The sequence below is a fragment of the Martes martes genome (genome assembly GCF_963455335.1).
Source record: "Martes martes genome assembly, chromosome: 6".
Taxonomy (NCBI): domain Eukaryota; kingdom Metazoa; phylum Chordata; class Mammalia; order Carnivora; family Mustelidae; genus Martes; species Martes martes.
Window position 1 is genome coordinate 611,610 of NC_137893.1, and position 19,816 is coordinate 631,425.

General features: G+C 52.0%; 2 protein-coding genes across 2 annotated transcripts in view; one reads left to right on the forward strand and one right to left on the reverse strand.

The window, feature by feature from the left end:
* Positions 1-166: 166 nt before the first annotated feature.
* Positions 167-2,863, reverse strand: LOC308344102 (UPF0669 protein C6orf120 homolog). Its single transcript, XM_080805520.1, has 2 exons — positions 1,316-2,863; positions 167-990 (listed from the first exon to the last, which is right to left on the reverse strand). Exons 1-2 carry the CDS (start codon positions 2,125-2,127, stop codon positions 399-401), a joined length of 1,404 nt encoding a protein of 467 aa, XP_080661646.1. The 5' UTR covers positions 2,128-2,863; the 3' UTR covers positions 167-398.
* Positions 2,864-9,656: 6,793 nt separating this feature from the next.
* WDR27 (WD repeat domain 27) overlaps positions 9,657-19,816 on the forward strand; it is a 128,360-nt gene continuing 118,200 nt past the window's right edge. The window contains exons 1-3 of the mRNA XM_080807066.1: positions 9,657-10,516; positions 10,797-10,915; positions 11,109-11,304. Of these exons, the coding sequence (XP_080663192.1) occupies positions 11,116-11,304 (189 nt within the window). The 5' untranslated portion in view covers positions 9,657-10,516; positions 10,797-10,915; positions 11,109-11,115. The remainder of the gene's footprint in view (positions 10,517-10,796; positions 10,916-11,108; positions 11,305-19,816) is intronic.

Below are 19,816 nucleotides of genomic sequence, written 5' to 3' on the forward strand. Positions count from 1 at the left end.
GCTCCTAGTGGCTCTTCGAAGCGAACACGCTGGAGCTGCACCGGGGGTCTCTAACCCGAGAGCAGCTCTAGCTGCCGAGCTTTCCGCGGGGCGCGCGATGCTCCGTTTCCATGCGCTTTATGTACACCCGCGTTTCCGCAGTAACGTCAGTCACCCGACGCGCGAATCACACGAGTTTAAACGTTTTATTGTGCGTATTCCCTTTACAGGAATTTTGACATTTGGAGGAAAAAACCACATCGTTCTCGCTGTTTTCCCTCCTTTTGGGGTATATGAGGTAACGAAACTGTATGGCTTTGTTTCTCCGTCCTCCAAGAGCAGTGACCGAAGGCCCGCCGGGGCAGCGTGGCCGGGCTCGGGGGGGACCGCGGCGGACCTCGCGGGGCCCGCTCGGGCCGTCAGAACAGGATCTCCAGCACCAGCTTCAGGATGCTGATGAGTATGGTCCAGAGCACGGACTCCTCCTCCTGGGGCGCGTCCTCGGGGGCCTGCGCGTGCCTGTGCCCGGGGTCCCTGCCGTCCGAGGCCGCGGCCTCGGCGAACGGGGACCGCTCCACGCTGCGGTCGAAGTACACCTTCATCTCGAACTCGCTCTCGTGGTGGGACGGGTGCCCGTAGATGCCGATGCCCACGGGCCGCTGGAAGTGCGCGGGGATGGACACCACGTCCGGGCCGCACGTGACGGACTGCAGCTCGTAGTCGTCGAAGCTCGGGTGCAGGGTGCTGTCCGACACGTACAGGTCCGCGTCGCCCTTCAAGCTCTGCATCCGAAGGACGATCTTCCCCTCGTGGTTCAGCCTCAAGTAGCTGTAGTTCCCGGCTCCGATCTGGCCCTGCACGACGTGCAGCAGGACCCACTCTCCGGGCACCTCGTCCTCCTCCGAGGAGCTCGCCGAGGCCGCCACCTGCGAGGCCAGCAGGACCAGCAGCGCGCGCTTCCAGGCCGCCGCCATGCCCGCCGCCTCAGTCGCCTGCTCCCCCGCGGACGCCCTGCACGAGGACCGGAGGGCACGCTCGGCGCGGGCCCAGCCGCCCCAGGCCGCCGCGCGGGGGCGGGTCCCCCGAGGCCAGGGGAGGAGGACCGCGGAGAGGGGGCAGCGGGACTGCGTGGGAAGGGGAGGGGGGCGGGGGAGGACGGGGGAGGGGAGGCGGGGAGGGCGGGGAAGCCAAGCCGCGGGGGAGGGTGGGAAAGGGGAGGCGGGAGGAAGGGGCCGGCAGGCGGGAGCCCGAGCGCGAGGCCGGGCGGAGGGGCAGCTCTGGGGGCGACGGCCCTGCCCGGAGCGAGGGACCGCGGGAGCCCTGGCCCTGGACTTACCGCCGCTCCCGGAGGGGTGCCGGGTCTGGAGCATCCGGGCCGCGGCTGGGCCGCCGCGCCGGAGCAGCCGGAAGTGAGACGGCGCCCGGAAGTGAGGCGGCGCCCGGAAGTGAGCGGCGCCCGGAAGTGAGGCGGCGCCCGGAAGTGAGCGGCGCCCGGAAGTGAGCGGCGCCCGGAAGTGAGCGGCGCCCGGAAGTGAGCGGCGCCCGGAAGTGAGGCACAATCCGAAGCGGAAGTGTCCTAGGTCTCTGGCGGAAATGACGAGAGGCTGTGGGTGCGGCGCCGCGGCGGCTGGTAACCAGGGCGACGGGGAGGGGCGGGGCGCGGGTCCGGCGCTCTCCGCGTCCCCCTCGCGGGCCCCGGTGAGAGGCCGGTGGCCGCAGACGCGAGCTTGTCCTGGCGCCCGTCCCCTGTCCTCGGGGCCCGTAGGAACCCGGAGGCCCTCCGAGCCGATTCGGGAGGCGCCGTGCGTTTGGGACGCGGCGGGAAGGGGCCCCGGCCGGGCCTTGGACCGGGTCCGCGCGAGCCTCTGCGCTCGGGTCCCGGTCCTTGCGCGGCCGCGGGCGTCCGTGCAGCCCCGCCCGAAAGCACGGGGCCGGGGCGGCGGGTCTCGGGCCGCTGCGGGAGGCGGCACCCGCCGGCCGCGCGCAGCCCGGGAAGCCGGTCGGCCGGGGGGACGCGAGCCGTGGCGCCGCGCGGCGGCCGGAGCGTCTGCAAGGAAGGGCGTGTCGTCCTTTTCTTTTAAAAACCGTGTTTTTGGTTTTGATATCAAAGCAGCTGAGCGCGAAGAGTAACGGCACCTTCGCGGACATGTAGTGACTCCGGAAGGGGCTGCAGCGGGTGCGGAGGAGCGTGTCGGGTCGGGTGCCCCCGGCCTCGCCCGCCGTCCGCCCGGCTCCGCGGCGCCCGGTTCGAGCCCCGGGGTAGCTGCTTCGGCGTCACGTGCACCACTTTCTGTTTTCTTTGGCTACAGAGCGAACCGCCGAGGATCCGTCCGTTGCGATCCCGTTGGCCGAGTCTGGGACGAGCTCGTTCTCTCGGAGCATCTTGTCCAGCGGCCTTTACACGCTTGACCAGCGCCCGCGGGGTTTCCAGCTTCGTGGGCTTCCGAGATTCCCAGGAGCTACCGGCATTACTGACGACACAGTTTTATTCGCCCGAGGCCTTGTGCTGGGCCTAGTCCAGCTTAAATTGGGCCCAGTTCGATCCAGGATCCAGCCTGATAACCACCGCAGTCCGCAGTATGGAATCTGGGCAGCGTGGGGACAGGATGTGGGGACAGGATGTGGGGACAGGATGTGGGGACAGGATGTGGGGAGGGATTGCAACCAAGGGGGCAACTGGAAATCCGGGGCGGCCAGGAGCTCAGAGCTGAGAGGAGCTCACCCAGGGCCCTTGGAAGCAGGGACAAAGAGAACTCGGAGTGCTTTCGGGGTACCACGCCTGTGTTTCTCCTGGTCCTGGAGGCTGCCAGAGACGGCCTCACATCCCGTCTGGGCCGCGGAATCTGTTAAGTCACAAAAACTCAAGTGAATAAACTTAAAGATCATGTTGGCCGTTGCATGATGCGTGAGTCGGGCAGCATCCCCGTCGGGCCTAGGAAGGAGCTTTGCTGAGCTGTAGGAAAGGAGAGGCTTCTGTTGCTGGGAAGGGTGTCAGAAGGACAGTGATCGACCATGCGCTGTTTCAGGCAAGGCCGCCTTCCTCGGGGAACAGAAGGGGTCTGTGGGCCCCACGACCACACTGGTGTGACCAGGAAGTTCCCAGCCAAGTGTGAGAAGTTGCGTTCCTGGGGATGGAGACTGCAGTGAGATTAGGTGTGAGGTCTCGGTCTGCTGATACGGGGTTTAGCACCGTGACTGCACATGGCCCCTGCTCTCCTTAACGATTCAGATATGTGCTGAATGCTTACCTCCAATCCCGCTAGGGTATGGTAGTGAGACAATAGACACGTTTTTTAACTTTCCCAGAGCTAGACATTAATCAGTTATATAATTGTGTGTGTATCTATATACACTTGACCTTAGAACAACACGGGGGTTCGGTGTGCCCCCCTCCCCTCCCCCATACAGTGGGAGATCTGTGTGTAACATTTGACTCCCTGAAACCTGAGTACTGATAGCTTACTGTGGAGGGGAAGCCTTCCCCGTAGCGTCAACAGCTGGCTGACACACACCTCGTGCGGTGTATGTACCGTGTCCTGTATTCTTACAAGACCGTGAGAGAAACGCTAAGGAAGGTGTATTTGCCGTACCGTGCTGTGTCGACAGACTCTGTGTGTAAGTGGACCTGCACAGCTCCCACCTGTGTTGCGGGACGAGCAAATCTGAGGAATGAGCTGGGTCACAGGAGGACAGCGCAGGGGGCCAGGCGCATGGGGTGGGGATGCGGTGATGAGCTCCAGCAGCTGGGCTGGGCCACGAGCTTGGTCTTTATCTTCAGAAGGACGGGCGGCTGTTGGCAGCATCTAAGCAGGACATTGCATTCATACCTCAGAGTTCAGTCATTCCTTGATGGTGGGTCCAGAAGGAGCTCCTTATGGACCTGAATTCCCCTCAGGCTGCGTATGGACAAGTAACAAGGACTGGCCTGGGAACCGGTGCATCTCAGAGAGAACATCCTGCAACCCGGCAGCCAGCATCCTACGGGGATGGTGGAGCCCAGACAGTGAAGGTGGTGCCCCAGGTGCAGTGCATAGTGCATGAAAACGCCCGGCTACAAACCTGAGAAAACTCCACCGGGCTTGGGAATTGGTCCCGAGTAAATGCAGGTGATCACGCGCGGGTCCGGGAACACGAGGCGTCGGCATCCCACAGCCCTGCGGACCTGCCTCCTTCCCAGAGGCTTCTGAGTCCAGCCCCGCCGGCTGCTAGATCGCTGCTGAGCAGACACTGTTGTGGACACGCTGCCGTGAATACACCCCTCTCCCCCCGGGCTGCTGCAGGTGGGCAGTTGGGCTGTTTCCGATTTTGGACTCCTGGACAGTGCTGCTTTGAGCATCCTGATGGATGTTCTGTGGTCCGCGTTTCTTGGTGCATGTGTTTGTGGTTCATTGTGTCCTTGGCAGGGAATTGCTCCTAGGTTTGTGGTGGTTCCGGCTTACCTGACTCCTCCCACGGGGTTTGGAAGCTCCTCTGTACTCAGTGTTCTTTTCTTGGTCTTTTTGATGTTACCCATTCTGGCGCGGTTGTGGTTTTTGCCTCTCATTTCAGTTTGCATTTCTCTGGCCATTAATATGGATGAGCATCTTCTCCAGTTAATTGGCCATTTGGAGATCTTTCGTGAAGTGCCTTTTGCATATTTTTCTGTTGGCTTCTCTGAAGATCTGTACGCGTTCTTTGTACGTTCTGGGTGTCTTTGTCAGCTTTCTGTGTTGCTCCTCTTTCCGACTTTGTGGCTTGCCTTTTCATTCCCCGAGTGGTGTCTTCTGAGGAATGTGTTTTGTGTTTGTGGATTTGTGTACTATGACATGATATTATTGTGGATGTATTTTATTGTAGTTTTGCCCTTCTTGAACATCTAAATGGTAATATAGTCTTAGACAAACATGGGTTTTTTGTTTTTTTTTTCTTTGTCAGTATCTGCTCTTTTTACGGCAATAGTACTTGCATTTCCTTGAGAGGCCTGTCTTTTCCCTCTCCTGGCCAGGCCCCAGGGGTCACAGTTGCATGACACGTGACCATGACATTGTCAGCACAGTTTTATCCTTCTGATCACATGGTAAATTCAAAGATGAGAAATGGCTCAAACTGGCCCAAACTCATAGAGGATGTTCAGGCTTTGACAGGAAGAGATGGTCACGCTTCCCAGTGCACCAGAGCATGAGAGAGCGGCTGCGGGGGCTGCTGGCCAGCGAGTGGCAACAGAAAGGACAAAGGAGAGCCAGGTACAGGCAGTCACAGCTCAGAGATGGAGAGGCCGGGCTGGCCGGCTCCGGCTGCTGCACGGAGCCCTGTACACACCTTGCAGTTAAAGGCCTGCCCCTCCGGAGATGCCCTTTCTTTAAGGTCCGTCCGGCTGAGCTTTCTCTAATTTGCACTGAGAAGGTTCTCACTGACAGGCAGAGTAAACTGTCATGATGTCTACACTGTGTCCCACTGAGGGTAAGGACGCCCATTGCATTTTATATTCTAATTAGTGCGATTTTGGACACCTTGAAGAACTGGATTTTGGGAAATGTATGATGATTTGCTTGTTTTAAGTTTATAGGATGAACATTTATGAATCAATATCTAGTTCTTTTTTTTTAATTTGACAGAGAGATCACAAGCAGGCAGAGAGAGAGAGAGAGAGAGAGAAGCAGGCTCTCTGCTGAGCAGCCCCACATGATGCGGGGCTCGATCCCAGGACCTTGAGATCATGACCTGAGCCGAAGGCAGAGGCTTAACCTCTGAGCCACCAGGCGCCCCTGATATCTAGTTCTTAAAATATTTTGATAAACATTACCAAATAGCCAAAGCTTATGCATATTTATTTTCTTACCAGTGGAAAATGTCTGCACAGGACATTTTTGTTTTATAATTTAGTTATTGCCAAGTTGGTAGATGAAAAATGATATTCTTTTGTCTTATGTTGTATTTCTTGATGACTAGTTTTTGTTGGGCCCTGGTATTAATCCTCTTGTGAATTTATTGCTCCTGTTTATCTTTTTATTTTATTTTCATTTTTTTTTTAAAGATTTTATTTATTTATTTGACAGATAGATCACAAGTAGGCAGAGAGGCAGGCAGAGAGAGAGAGGAGGAAGCAGGCTCCCTGCTGAGCAGAGAGCCCGATGTGGGGCTCGATCCCAGGATGATGGGATCATGACCTGAGCCGAAGGCAGAGGCCCCAACCCACTGAGCCACCCAGGCGCCCCTATCTTTTTATTTTTAAAAGTCTTTTTTATTGTGGTTTTTTTCATCATGTTACATGTACTCCTTCATCCCCATCACCGGTCTCCCCCAGCCCCCAACCCATCTCCCCTCTGGTGACCAGCAGTATGTTCTCCGTAGCTGAAAGTCTGTTTCTTGGTTTGTTTCTCTCTTTCTCTCTCTTTTTTCCCCTTTGTTCATTTGTTTGGTTTCTTAAATTCCACCTGAGTGAGATCATCCGGTATTGGGAGAAACCATATTGTGCTGAGCGTAATACTCTCTGGCTCCATCCATGTTGTTGCAAGTGGCGAGATTCCATTCCTTCTGGTGGCCGAGTGACACTCCGGGGTGTGTGTGTGTGTGTGTGTGTGTGTCGTCTTCTGTAGCCTTCATCAGTCTGTGGGCACTTGGGCTGTGGCCGTCACTTGGCTATTGTCGATGTGCTGCTGTAAACAGAGAGGTGCTGTCTCCTTTTGAATTAGAGTTTTTGTATTAGGATAAATTCCCAGTAGTGAGATTATCGGACCAGAGGGCAGGTGTGTTTGTCTGTCTGTTTGTTTGTTTGAGAGAGAGAGAGAGAAGGAGAGTGAGAGGGAGAAGAGCCTCCCCGCTGAGTGGAGAGCCTGATAACACAACTCCATCCCGGGCCGCTGAGGGACGACCCGCCCCACAGGCAGATGCGGAACCAACTGAGCCGCCCAGGAGCCCTCATAATAGGGCAGTTCTATTTTTAACTTTCTGAGGAACTTCCATATTGTTTTCCAGAGTGGCTGCACCTGTTTGCATTGCCACCAGCAGAGCACGAGGGTTCCCCTTCCTCTGCATCCTCCGTGACACCGCTTGTTTCTTGTGCTGTGAATTTAAGCCGCTCTGACCAGTGTGAGGTGATACCTCACGTCTTCCTCGTCCATTCAGCAGTCGATGGACACGTGGGCTGTTTCTGTAGTGCGGCTGTTGTAGAGATGCTGCTGTAAACAGGGGTGCACATATCCCTTTGAATTAGTACTTGTGTACCTAGTAGTGCAATGCTGGGTCATAGGGTAGCTCTATTTTTAACTTTTTGAGGAACCTTCTTACTGTTTTCCAGAGCGGCTGCACCAGCCTGCATTGCCACCAACAGTGCACAAGGGCTCCCCTTTCTCCGAGTCCTCACAAACACCTGTTGTTTCCTGTGTTGTTCATTGTAGCCGTTCTGACTGGTGTGAGGTGGGATCTCACTGTGGTTTTGATTTGTATTTCCCTGATGCCGAGTGATGTGGAGCATTTTTTCATGTGTCTGTTGGCCACCTGGATGTCTTCTTTGCAGAAATGTCTGTTCATGTCCTCTGACCATTTCTTGATTGGATTATTTGTTCTTTAGGTGTTGAGTTTGCTAAGTTCTTTATAGATTTTGGACACTAGCCCTTTATCTGACATGTCGTTTGCAAATATCTTCTCCCATTCTGTCAGTTGTCTTTTGGTTTTGTTGACTGTATTTTGCTGTGCAAAAGCTTTTGATCTTGATGAAATCCCAATAGTTCATTTTGGCCCTTGCTTCCCTTGCCTTTGGCGATGTTCCTAGGAAGAAGTTGCTGCGGCTGAGGTCGAAGAGGTTGCTGCCTGCGTTCTCCCCAAGGATTTGGATGGATTCCTGTCTCACATTGAGGTCCTTCAACCATTTTGAGTCTATTTTTGTGTGTGGTGTAAGGAAATGGTCCAGTGTCAGTCTTCTGCCTGTGGCTGTCCCGTGTTCCCAGCACCATTTGTTGAAGAGACTGTCTTCTTTCCATTGGACATTCCTTCCTGCTTTGTCAAAGATTCGTTGACCGTAGAGTTGAGGGTCCACTTCTGGGCTCTCTCTTCTGTTCCACTGATCTCTGCGTCGGTTTCTGCGCCAGGACCCTGCTGTCTCGGTGATCGCAGCTCTGTAGTGGAGCTTGAAGTCTGGGATTGGGATGTCCTCTTCATCCATTTCCCCCACCCTCGACTGCCCCCTCCCCACCAGTTTTCTCTCTGTATTTAAGAGTCTTTTCTTTCGGGGGGGGGGTCCTCTGTTTTTTTCTTTGTTTTTTTCACATGGAAGTGAAATCACGTGATACCTCTCTTTCTCTGGCTTGTTTCGCTCGGCATAATACCCGCTAGTTCCATCCACATCGTTGCAAATGGCAAGATTTCATTCTTCTTGACGGCTGGTGATACTCTCTTTACATATATGCCACATCTTCCTCATCTATTCAGTGGGGAGATTTTTTTTTTTTAAAGATTTTATTTATTTGACAGATCACAAGTAGGCAGAGAGGCAGGCAGAGGGGGAGGGGGAGGCAGGCTCCCTGCTGAGCAGGAACCCCCCCCCTCCCCGATCCGGGGCTCGATCCCAGGACCCTGGGATCATGACCTGAGCTGAAGGCAGAGGCTTTAACCTACTGAGCCACCTGGGCGCCCCAGTGGGGAGATTCTTAAAAATTTTTTAAACAGTTATAATTTTTGATATATTCTTACACGTTTCTTACAATATTTTATGTTTGGGGGAAGCACTTGGAGGAGCCACACAGTCATTTCACTGCGTCCGTCGGGGTCTCTCCCCTCATCACCAGCTGCATGCTGGCCCCGGGGCTGGGCACTGGTTCCTTTAAAATGGTCAAACCTACAAAGCAAATCTTGGTACCCTTAAAACATTTAGCTATTTTTTTTTTTATATGAAACTCCTTTCCATGTCTTGGCAGTTGCAAGAGTAATAAAAACCAAGTTTATGAATTGGAGAAGATTGTGCATTAAAATATCGAGAATGTTTTTATTTTTTCTCCCAAGTTCTCGCAGAATTTTCAAGTCTATGACAATTGCGTCTTGTTTGTTTTAACAGAGACTGTTTGTTCTGTGGGAGCGCGAGCACAAGCCCCGACTGACGACCTTACCTCTCAGATCTCTCCGCTCGCCTGGTCCGTCGGCCTCACAGAAGCTGCGGTCAGGGTATCCCGTCGGCTCTCCTGCTGGCGCGCTCGCTCGCTGCCCGCTTCTGGGTCGCTTCTCAGTAGCGTAGCTCGGGCGCGCAGTCTCGTTGGCCTCCTTTGTGCTGTTCGGTCGTGACCGCTGCCCCCGCGCTTGAAGGTGCCTGTGGCCCGCTGCCAGCACCTGGGTGCTGTGTCCTGCAGGCCCAGCCCCCCATCAGGTGTCCTGGAGGCTTCCCGTGGGAAGGCCCACCCCGTGCATGGTCCTGGAAACTCTTGGGCCCATCTGGGCCGGCACCGTGGAGCCGCAGGATTGCAGCCCGGTGCCCTGACCCCGGCCCCGTATTTTGCCTCTGAACGGGTCAGTTGGGTCAGGGTGTGTGAAGGCCAAGGAGGTGCCGGGGGCACTAGAAGGTGTCATGGCACTCAGCTGAGACCTGAAGGGGGAGAGGCCGGCAGGTGGACAGCTTGAGGGGAAACCTTGAGACAGGAGAGACGTTTGAGGTGAGGAGAGGCAGCTCTTTTCTTAGAGCCAGGAGCAGGCCGGCATGGTGGGCGCGGAGTTGAGATTTGCTGGCCTTGAGGGCCGCGGTGTCGCCGGGCCTGGGGGAGACTGCCCTTCGGGAAAGAGGTGGTGTGGGCAGTCTGTGGTGTCCTCACCACTGTTGGTGGGGGAGGGGTTGGTTTCTAGATTGTTTTGTAGATTTGCGTGATCTTTCTTTTGGGTATTGAGGCCAAAGTCCTCTTGAAGAAGGACAGGCCTAGGTATAGATTGGATACGACAGAACAGGGAAGGAAAGGACTGACACTCGTGTGGGCTTTTGTCCCTGGAAACTAGAACATGCTTGTGCCGTGAAGAGAGATCTAGATGTAGAAAGGGTCGAACGGAGAGTCATCTGCTGTCCAGGCTCCCTGAGCCAGAGCCCTGTGCATGGAGCGGGGACTGGGCCTCTGTCTTTCCCACCCCGTCCCTCCCGATCCCGCGATCCCGATACCTGTCCGTTGCGCCAGGTTGAAGCGTACATTTTCCTGAATCGCTTCGTTGCGCAGCCTTCACCGGCCCGCCGGTCCTGACCCGAGCTGACGTGGAAGCCCTCTGGTCTGTTGCGGAGCACAGCAGGCTGTCCCCACTGGACGATGTCCCCGCTTGTAACCTCATCCCAGCTCTGCTGGGCACCGCCACCTGGTTTTCTTTTGTCTGGACCACCCCTTTCCCATGAAGCCAGCACGTGACACACAACCGGTCCTGTGAGTCCGCTCGGCCGCGATGGTGACCAGATGGTTAAACCCTTTGTCCATAACCACGTCAGCGCATCCTGTGGGTGAGCTTTTCAGGCTAGTGCCTGGAGTGAGGCGTGGCAGAGAGGAATCAGGACGACTCGAGGACAGGAAGAGAGAGCGCGTGCGGAGTCCTTAACTGGGAGGTGGGCAGACTGAAGCGGGTTGTTAGTTTTGTCAACGTTTTATCCATTTATGCTTTTGTGAGATGGAGTCCGGGGGTCAGTGATTGTGTAACCTGAGGTAATCGACTTAGAGGACACGATGTTGTGACGCCGTTGAACAAGCCCAAGGGAGGCGGCAGGGGGTCTAGGTTAATGTTGCACTTCACGACCAGCTTGCGTGAAGGTTTGGGAAATGATTTCGTCTCTCGAGGGCCCTGTAGTAGTGATCAATGTCAGTAATGAGTTTCTGTTCACTCCTCAGTGCTAGTGCCAGGCTCGTGCGCTGAGGACCAGCCTCGTCGGCGCCTCTGGGAGGTGCTCTCCTGCCCGCTTGCCGGCCGCGGGAGGCGTGTCAAGCAGGAAGACGGGCCTCGAGTCAAGGTCTGTTGTAAAGCCCGCGGGACGAGTAGCAGTCGTGTGTGTGTGTGTGTGTGTGTGTGAGCGAGTGACCTCCGGGACCTTCAGTAATGTCTTGGGAGTGGGGGGGGGGGCGGTGAGTAAGTGGGTGTGACGAGCTGTGGTGTCTGCGTTCGGTGCCGTCCCATAGTTGTCCTCTGCACACCTGTGCCCTCAGATCGCAGATGGAAGACACACAAGGGATTCTCTGCGCTGATGCCGGCTGCCTCGGTGACGTGGTCACAGAGAAAGGCCTGGTGGCCTCAAAGGAGCCTGTGGCCCATGTCCAGCTTGCTTGTAGCGCTCAGTACTGTGCTTTCCCCGTAGATGGGAACATGCTTTGTGTGTGGAGCACCGAGGACCCTTCGTACCAGGTATCTAGAAAGGCGTGTGTGTGTTTTCTTAGATCCGATGACACGGGCAGCCTTGCCTTCCGTGCCCGCTGCTCGGACGCTGTCGGGGTGACAGCGCCCCGGGGGACTCCAGGACCAGCTGCAGGAGAAATGCAAACACTGTGCCAGTGGTGGCCTTCCAGAAAGTAAACTGCCTGGAGTCACCTCGTTATCTTCAGTAATGGACGCCAGAAGGGTTCATGTGAAGGTAACCAAGACAAGTTCAGTTTTTGTCGGTTTTAAATATAACACATTTAAGGAAGTTTATTACGTCTATTGCAGAATCTTTTACATCAAACTGACAGTTTTAAAGATACTGTTAGTTTTCCTTCAGGAATTGTTTCTGGAGCAGCATCGCCGTCGGAGCGCAGGTCTCAGTGTGCAGGACGAGAAGAGTCCATTCCGTCCGCATCTGTGGTCTCGGCCTCTTTCTCCTCCCTTTGGGCTTCGGGAGCCGCGGCCAGTGGCGACAGCCGGGCCCGCGCCGAGTCGGCCCCGAGGCCTGGTCTCTCCTGATTCCGACGCGGCGGGCGCGCCCTTCAGTGGGAGGAGGAGCCGCCCGGGGGCCCCCCGGAGCCTGTGGTCGCGCCGCGATGCGCTGTATTATGAGTCTCAGCGCGACTGGCCCGACGGGCGGGTTCCTGCGCCGTAGCGCCCGGGCGGCCCCGCGCTTCCCCGTGCGGCTCCGGCCGCGGGTGCGTCTCGCGTCCGGCCTCGGGCGGCGGCGGCTTCGCGCGCGGTTCGGTGCGGGCGAGAGTCCAGCGGGCGAGAGTCCAGCGGCCGAGTCCCGGGCGCGTCTGCGCGGGTTGGCGGGGGCCGCCGAGAAGGCGTCCCGGGCGCTGGGGCTCGCGTGCTCTGCGCCCGCCGGAGGCCACGCGGGAGGCCCGTGCGGTCCGCGTCCGTCTGTCCTCGGCCCGTCGGGGCCTCCTGGCGCGCGGCCGGCCGGTGCCCTGTCCGCCCGCGCCGACCCGGCCTACGGATGTGCGGCCGTCGGGGTCGCTGTCCGCCGCCCCGCACAGGCCGTCTGACCCAGCGTCCGCGCCGGGGCTCGTTTTCCGCGGGCGCGTCCCGGGCCGCCGGGCTTGGAGCCGGCGCGTCCTCCTCGCATCGTCCGAGCGCAGACGCGTTGCTCCGGAGGTCCCGGCCCCGCGCCGGCGCTGGACGTCCCCGTGGAGCGGTTCCCCGGCGCCGAGGCTCTGGCGCCGCGCGTCCCGCGTCCTCCTCGCTGGCGGCGCAGACGGGGCGGACGGCGGCTCCGTGGGCGGCCCCCGCGCGGCCCCGCGCTGTGCCCGAGCTGGTCCCCCGCGCCCGCCCCGCGCTGTGCCCGAGCTGGTCCCCCGCGCCCGCCCCCCTGTCCGGCACCACGTCCTTGGGCCCCGCGTGGAGGCTGAGGTGGCAGCGGAGCGTCCTTGTCCGCGGTGGCACCTCCTGCCCTGATACTTCGGCGCCATTGTCCGTCTTAGGGGCTCCTCTTTATCCTTTTTTAAAATGGTGAGACTTTATTATTTTTCATTTTCTCTTGTTTGAAGACGACTTCCTGATGTGGCAGAGCGCGGTGACCGAGAGACAGCGTGAGGGGTGGGGGGGCAGAGGCAGAGGGGAAGCGGGTGCCCCGCCGAGCAGGGCCTCGACCCCGGGGCCTGCAGGGCATGACCTGAGCTGAAGGCAGACACTGAACGACGGAGCCGCGCAGGCGCCCCAAGACTTTACTAATTTTTCAAAAGCAGTTTTAGGTTCACAGCAGAATTGAGGGGCTGGTGCCGGGATGGGCCGTGTGGCCCGTGGGCTGCCCGCCACACGCAGCCGCCCCCACCGCCCACACCCGGCACCAGAATCGTGCGTTGGTTGCAGCTGATGAAGCTCCGCGGGCGCGTCGTCGTCGTCCAGAGTGCACAGTGACCTCAGGGGTCACTCCAGGCGCTGTGCATTCTGTGGGTTCGGACCGATGTGTAGTGGCGTGTGTCCGCTGTTAGGATACCACTCAGAGTTTTCACGGCCCTAAGATCCTGCGCTCTGCCCCCTTCTTCCCTCCCTCCCCCACCCCGGCAGCGGCCCATCTTTCCCTGTCCTGACTGCTGTGCCTTTTCCATGGTGTCACGGAGCTGGGGTCCCACCGTGGGTGGGTTCACACCAGCTTCTGTCACTGGGCGACCCGTGCCGACGGTTCCTCCGTGTCTTCTCATGCTGTGACGGCTCCTCTCTCTTCAGTTGTCTGGATCAGCAAGTCTGTTTCCCTGCGGCTTCCAAGTTTGGGCACTTACGAACGAAACCGCTGTAAACATCGTGGTGGGCTTTGAGTGGACACAAATTTTCAGCTCCTTTGGGTGAATGCTGAGGAGCGTGATTGCTGTGTCATCGTGCGGTAAGAGATGGTTTATTTTTGTAAGAAACTGCCAAACTGACTTTCACAGTGGCTGTACCGTTTGGTATCCCCACCAGCTGTGAATGAGAGTTCCCGGCCCTCCACACCCACACTGGCATTTGGAGTGGTCGGAGTCCTGGATGTTGTTCCTCGGGGCGGTGTGGAGTGGTGTCGCCGTCATCTTCATCCGTATGTCCCTGAAGACTCCTGACGTGGACTTTGCTTACTTGTCACCTGTGTATCATCATCATCTTCTTTTTTTTTTTTTTTTAAAGATTTTTTATTTCTTATTTGACAGAAATCACAAGCAGGCAGGGAGGCAGGCAGAGAGAGAGGGGGAAGCAGGCTCCCTGCCGAGCAGAGAGCCCGATGCAGGGCTCGATCCCAGGACCCTGAGACCATGACCTGAGCTGAAGGCAGAGGCTTTAACCCACCGAGCCACCCAGGCACCCCTTCACCTGTGTATCTTCTTTAGTGAGGTGTCTGTTATGGTCTTTGGTTCATTTTTTAACTTGGTTATTTTCTTATTGTTGCCTTCTAAGAGTTCTTTGTATATTTTGGGAAATAGTCCTTTATCAGATGTGTCTTAAACAAATACTTTATCCCAGCCCGTGGTTTGTCTGCTCATTCTCTTGATGGTGTCTTTGATGGAGCAGGAATTTTTATTTATTATTTTTGTGAGAGTAGTTGCCTGTTTATTGTTCCCGTTGTAAGGTGAAAACTAACATTTACTTTCTCTTTAAAATTTTTTTTTTTTTATCATGTTACGTTAGTCACCATAAAGTACACCATTACTTTTTGATGCAGTGATCCAAGAGTCATTGTTTATGCACAACGCCCAGTGCTCCATGCAATCTGTGCCCTCCTTAATACCCACTACCAGGCTCACCCAACCTCCCACCCGCCTCCCCTCCAAAACCCTCAGTTTGTTTCTCAGAGTCCACAGTCTCTCATGGTTCCTCTCCCCCTCCCCTTTCCCCCAACTCCCTTCTCCTCTCCATCTCCCCATGTCCTCCATGTTATTTGTTATGCTCCACAAGTAAGTGAAACCATATGATAATTGACTCTCTTTGCTAGACTTATTTCACTCAGCATCATCTCCTCCAGTCCCGTCCACGCTGATACAAAAGTTGGGTATTCATCCTTTCTGACGGAGGCATAATACTCCATAGTGTATATGGACCACATCTTCCTTATCCATTCGTCCGTTGAAGGGCATCTTGGTTCTTTCCACAGTTTGGCGACTGTGGCATTGCTGCTATGAACATTGGGGTACAGATGGTCCTTCTTTTCACTACATCTGTATCTTTGGGGTCAACACCCAGTAGTGCAATTGCAGGGTCATAGGGAAGCTCTATTTTTAATTTCTGAAGGAATCTCCACACTGTGTCCCAAAGTGGCTGCACCAACTTGCATTCCCACCAACAGTGTAAGAGGGTTCCCCTTTCTCCACATCTTCTCCAACACTTGTTTATGGTCTTGTTGATTTTAGCCATTCTAACTGGTGTAAGGTGGTATCTCATTGTGGTTTTGGTTTGAATCTCCCTGATGGCTAGTGATGATGAACATTTTTTCATGTGTCTGACAGCCATTTGTATGTCTTCATTGGAGAAGTGTCTGTTCATGTCTTCTGCCCATTTTTTGACATGATTATCTGTTTTGTGTGTGTTGAGTTGGAGGAGTTCTTTATAGATCTTGGATAACAGCCCTTTGTCTGTATTGTCATTTGTGAATATCTTCTCCCATTCCGTGGGTTGCCTCTTTGTTTTGTTGACTGTTTCCTTCTGTGCACAGGAAGCTTCTGCACAGGAATTTTTAATTTTAATGGAAGTCCAGCCTATTGGTTCTTACTTTCATGGATCGTGCCTTTGGTGTCTTATCTGAAAAGTTATCACCAAACATAAGTCATCTGTGTTTTCTCCCATGTATGTATGTATGTATGTATTTAAAAGATTTTATTTGAGAGAGAGATAGCAACAGAGTGCACAAGCATGGGGAGCAGGACAGGGAGAAACAGGCTTCCCACTGAGCAGGGAGCCTAACGTGGGGCTCGATCCCAGGACCCTGAGATCATGACCTGAGCTGAAGGCAGATAGTTAACGACTGAGCCACCCAAGCACCCCCTCCCATGTTATTTTTAAGGAGTTTATAGTTTTCTCCATTGTATCACCTTTGTTCCTTAGTCAAAGTTCATTTGACTATGTTTCTGACTCTCTCTTCTTTTCCATTGATCTATTTGTCCTTTCTTTTGCCAGTATCATACAGTTTCGATTAGTTTAGCTTCATAATAAGTCTTGAAGGTGGGTAGTGTCAGTCTTCCAACTTTATTGTTCTTCAGTATTATGTGGCCATTCTGGGTCTTTTGCCTCTGTATAAACTTTAAAATCAGTTTGTTGATTTTTTTTTCCCAAAATTAAGCTTTATTTCCCCTACATGCATATAATTCTTAAAGGTCATTACATTCGTCTTACAAAGTTCCATAACAAAGTTTACCCCATACCAAAGGAATAGTGCAAATTAAAAAGAATCACATTCAGTGTCTCCCACCCATCTTCTGTCAGAACTTTGGTTTTTACCTTGTGATGTTTTCTTCTGTACTCAAATATGGTCCACATTTGAGTCTAAAAAATAGTTATGTTTTAATGGGCTAACTATCCACTGTAACTTCTTTTGTTTTGTCTTTTTATTGTAGAACATTTCAAACATAACAAAAATAAGATAGTAAAATGAGTGCCATGTACCTGTCACACATTTTTATTTTTTAATTTTAATTCTAGTATAGATAACATACAGTATTACGTATTTTTAATAATCATTCCTATTTTACCTTTCTTGTTAATCTTCCAAATGTTTTTGACTGGGATATTTTAAACCCAAGCCAGTATATTTTAGCATTTCCCTTCTACGTATTTCAGTATGTATCTTGAACAGATAAGGACTTAATGTCTAGTAATTTTTCAGATATTAATGATTATAGTTGGTTTATTTGAGTCAGGTTTTAAAAGACATCTGCTCATTGCATTTTGTTGGTATGTCTCTTATACGCTTGCTTTTCTGACTTAAAATGCCTACAGAACAAAACATGAGACGTAGTGACAGCAGTGCCATGATACAGCCTTCTGTTCCCCCCAAACTGAGTGTTCAGGTTATTTCTCTGTTGGTGCAAACCACTGCAATAAATGTCCTTATATGCTTATTCTTGCACATTTGTGTTTTTATTTCTACAGAATATGTTCCTACAGATTAGACAAGTCAAATTTTGTGTACATTTTAGATTTTTAAGATTATGCCAAATTTTGAAATAGTTTACATTCTCATCATTAATGTATGAGAGTGCTCATTCCCCATACGACCCCCAGGAGCAAAAAATAAGGACTTCCTTTGGAGCCATGATGGAATAACAAGTTTAAACAGGGACTGTTATCCCCAACAAAAGAGATACAAATTAAGTGAGCACCATGATTGTACCAACTTCCGACCTGGAGACACATAAACTACCAAAACTGAAAAAGGAAGAAATAGAAAAACAGACTGATAACCAGCAAATAAATTGAATCAGTAATCAAAAAAACTACCAACAAATAAAAGTCCAGGACCAGATGGCTTCACAGGTTAATTCTACCAAACATTTATTTTTTAAAAAATAAAAATCTAATTTTTATTTAAATTCAATTTTAAGTTAATTTTAGTTGTTTAATTTATACATATAAATTTTATATATATATATATATATATATATATATATAAAAGTCAAGCAGAGAGAGTCAGTTATCGTATGGTTTCACTTATTTGTGGAGCATAAGAAATAACACGGAGGACATGGGGAGATGGAGAGGAGAAGGGAGTTGGGGAAAAGGGGAGGGGGAGATGAACCATGAGAGACTGTGGACTCTGAGACACAAACTGAGGGTTTTGGAGGGGTGGGGGGGTTCAGTGAGCCTGGTGGTGGGCATTAAGGAGGGCACATAGTGCATGGAGCACTGGGTGTGGTGCATAAACAATGAATTCTGTTACACTGAAGAGAAATTAAATTAAAAAAATTTTTTTAACTTAATAAAATAAATACCCCGATTTTAAAAGGAGCAAAAGATTTGAAGATAGATAACTGAAGAACATATGCAAATGTCAAATAAGCACATGAAAAGATATTCAACATCATGTCATTACGGAAATGCAAATTACAGCAAAATAAGCAAATAGTATATACCTATTAGTATAGTTAGCATTTAAAAGTTGACTATACCACATGCTGGCAAGGATGAGGAGGAGCTGGATCTCATACACTGCTAGTGGGAATTTTAATGGTACAACAGTTTGTTGATTTTGATTTGAATTAGATTAAATCTATAGATCAAGTTGGGAAGAACTGACATCTTGACAGTATTGAGGTTTTCTATCCATGAACATGGGATAGTTCTCCATTCATTTAGTTTTTAAAATTTCTTTCAACAGTTTTATTTTTCCTCATAGAGATCTTATATAATTTTTAAAAAATATTTATTTATTTGAGAAATAGAGAGTGAGAGACAGTACAAGCAGAGGGAAGGACAGAGGGAGAAGCAGGCTCTCCTCTAAGCAAGGAGCCCAGTGCGGGACTTGATCGCAGGACCCTGGGGTCATGACTTGAGCTGAAGGCAGATGCTTAACCAACAGAGGCACCCAGGTGCCCTATTTTTTTTTTTTTTTAATAGAGAAAGTGAGCACGTGCGGGTAGGAGGGGAGGCAGAGGGAGAGGGGAGAGAAGATCTTAAGCTGATTCCATGCCCAGCATGGAGCCCAACCTGAGGCTCAGTCTCACGGCCCTGAGATCATGATCTGAGCCAAAACTGAGTTGGGTGCTGAACCGGCTGAGCTATCCAGGCACCCCAGAGGTCTTACACAACTTTGTTAGATTTGTTAGCATTTCGTTTGTTCGAGTGCTGATGTAAGTGGTATTGTGTTTCTAATTTCAAAATCTACTTATTTATTGCTGACACAGAGGAAAGCAGTGGAATTTTGTATATTGACTTTGTATCCTGCAACCTTGCTGTAAGTGCTTAGTGTCCAGAGCTGCCTGCCAATTTTTTTTGGATTTTCTACATAGATGATCATGCCATCCATGAATAAAGACAGTTTTATTTCTTTTTTCTCCATTACTATACCTTCTATTTCCTTTTATTGTGTTATTATATGAGCTCAGATTCCCAGTATAATGTTGGAGAGGAGTGGTGAGAGGGGATGTCCTTGTCTTGTTCCTAATCTTGGCAGGACAGTTTGTAGTTTCTCACGTGTTCACATATTAGCTTCGGGTAATTTGTGGATACTCTTGGAAGGTTGAGGAAGTTCCCCTCATTCCTAGTATATGGGTAGTTTTTATCATGAATTGCTGCTGGATTTTGTCAAATGCTTTTTTTCTCCATTTCTTAAATAAACTGTACTGTGAAGCAGCTCCTATTTCTATTCATTTGTTCGTTTGCTTACTTGCTAGAGTGCAAGCACGTGTGAATGTGGGGGCAGAGAGAGAGGGAGAGAGAGAATCTTAAACAGGCTCCCGGCCCAGCTGGAGCCTGACGCAGGGCTCAGTCTCACGACCCTGAGATCATGACCTGAACCAAAATCAAGAGCTGGATGCTTCCCTGACTGAGCCACCCAGGCACCTCAACATTTTTTGATATTTTCATGTGATTTTTCTTCTTTAGCCTGTTGATGTGATGGATTAATTGGTTTTCAAATGTGCAAATATGCAGCCAGACTTGCATGTGTGGACTACGTCTCCAAGTAGATCATTTAGTCTACATCACCAAGTAGACTAAATTCTACTTGGTCACGGTGTATAATTTTTTAATATATTGTATGGTTTGATTTGCTGGTATTTTGAATATTTTGTTGAGATTTGCATCCATATTCATGAGAGATATGGTTTTTTTTTTTTTTTAAAGATTTATTTATCTATTTGACCGACAGAGATCACAAGTAGGCAGAGCGGCAGGCAGAGAGAGAGAGGGGGAAGCAGGCTCCCTGCTGAGCAGAGAGCCCGACGCGGGGCTCGATCCCAGGACCCTGAGACGATGACCTGAGCTGAAGGCAGAGGCCTAACCCATTGAGCCACCCAGGTGCCCCGAGATACGGTTTTTAATTTTCTTTTCTTGCGAT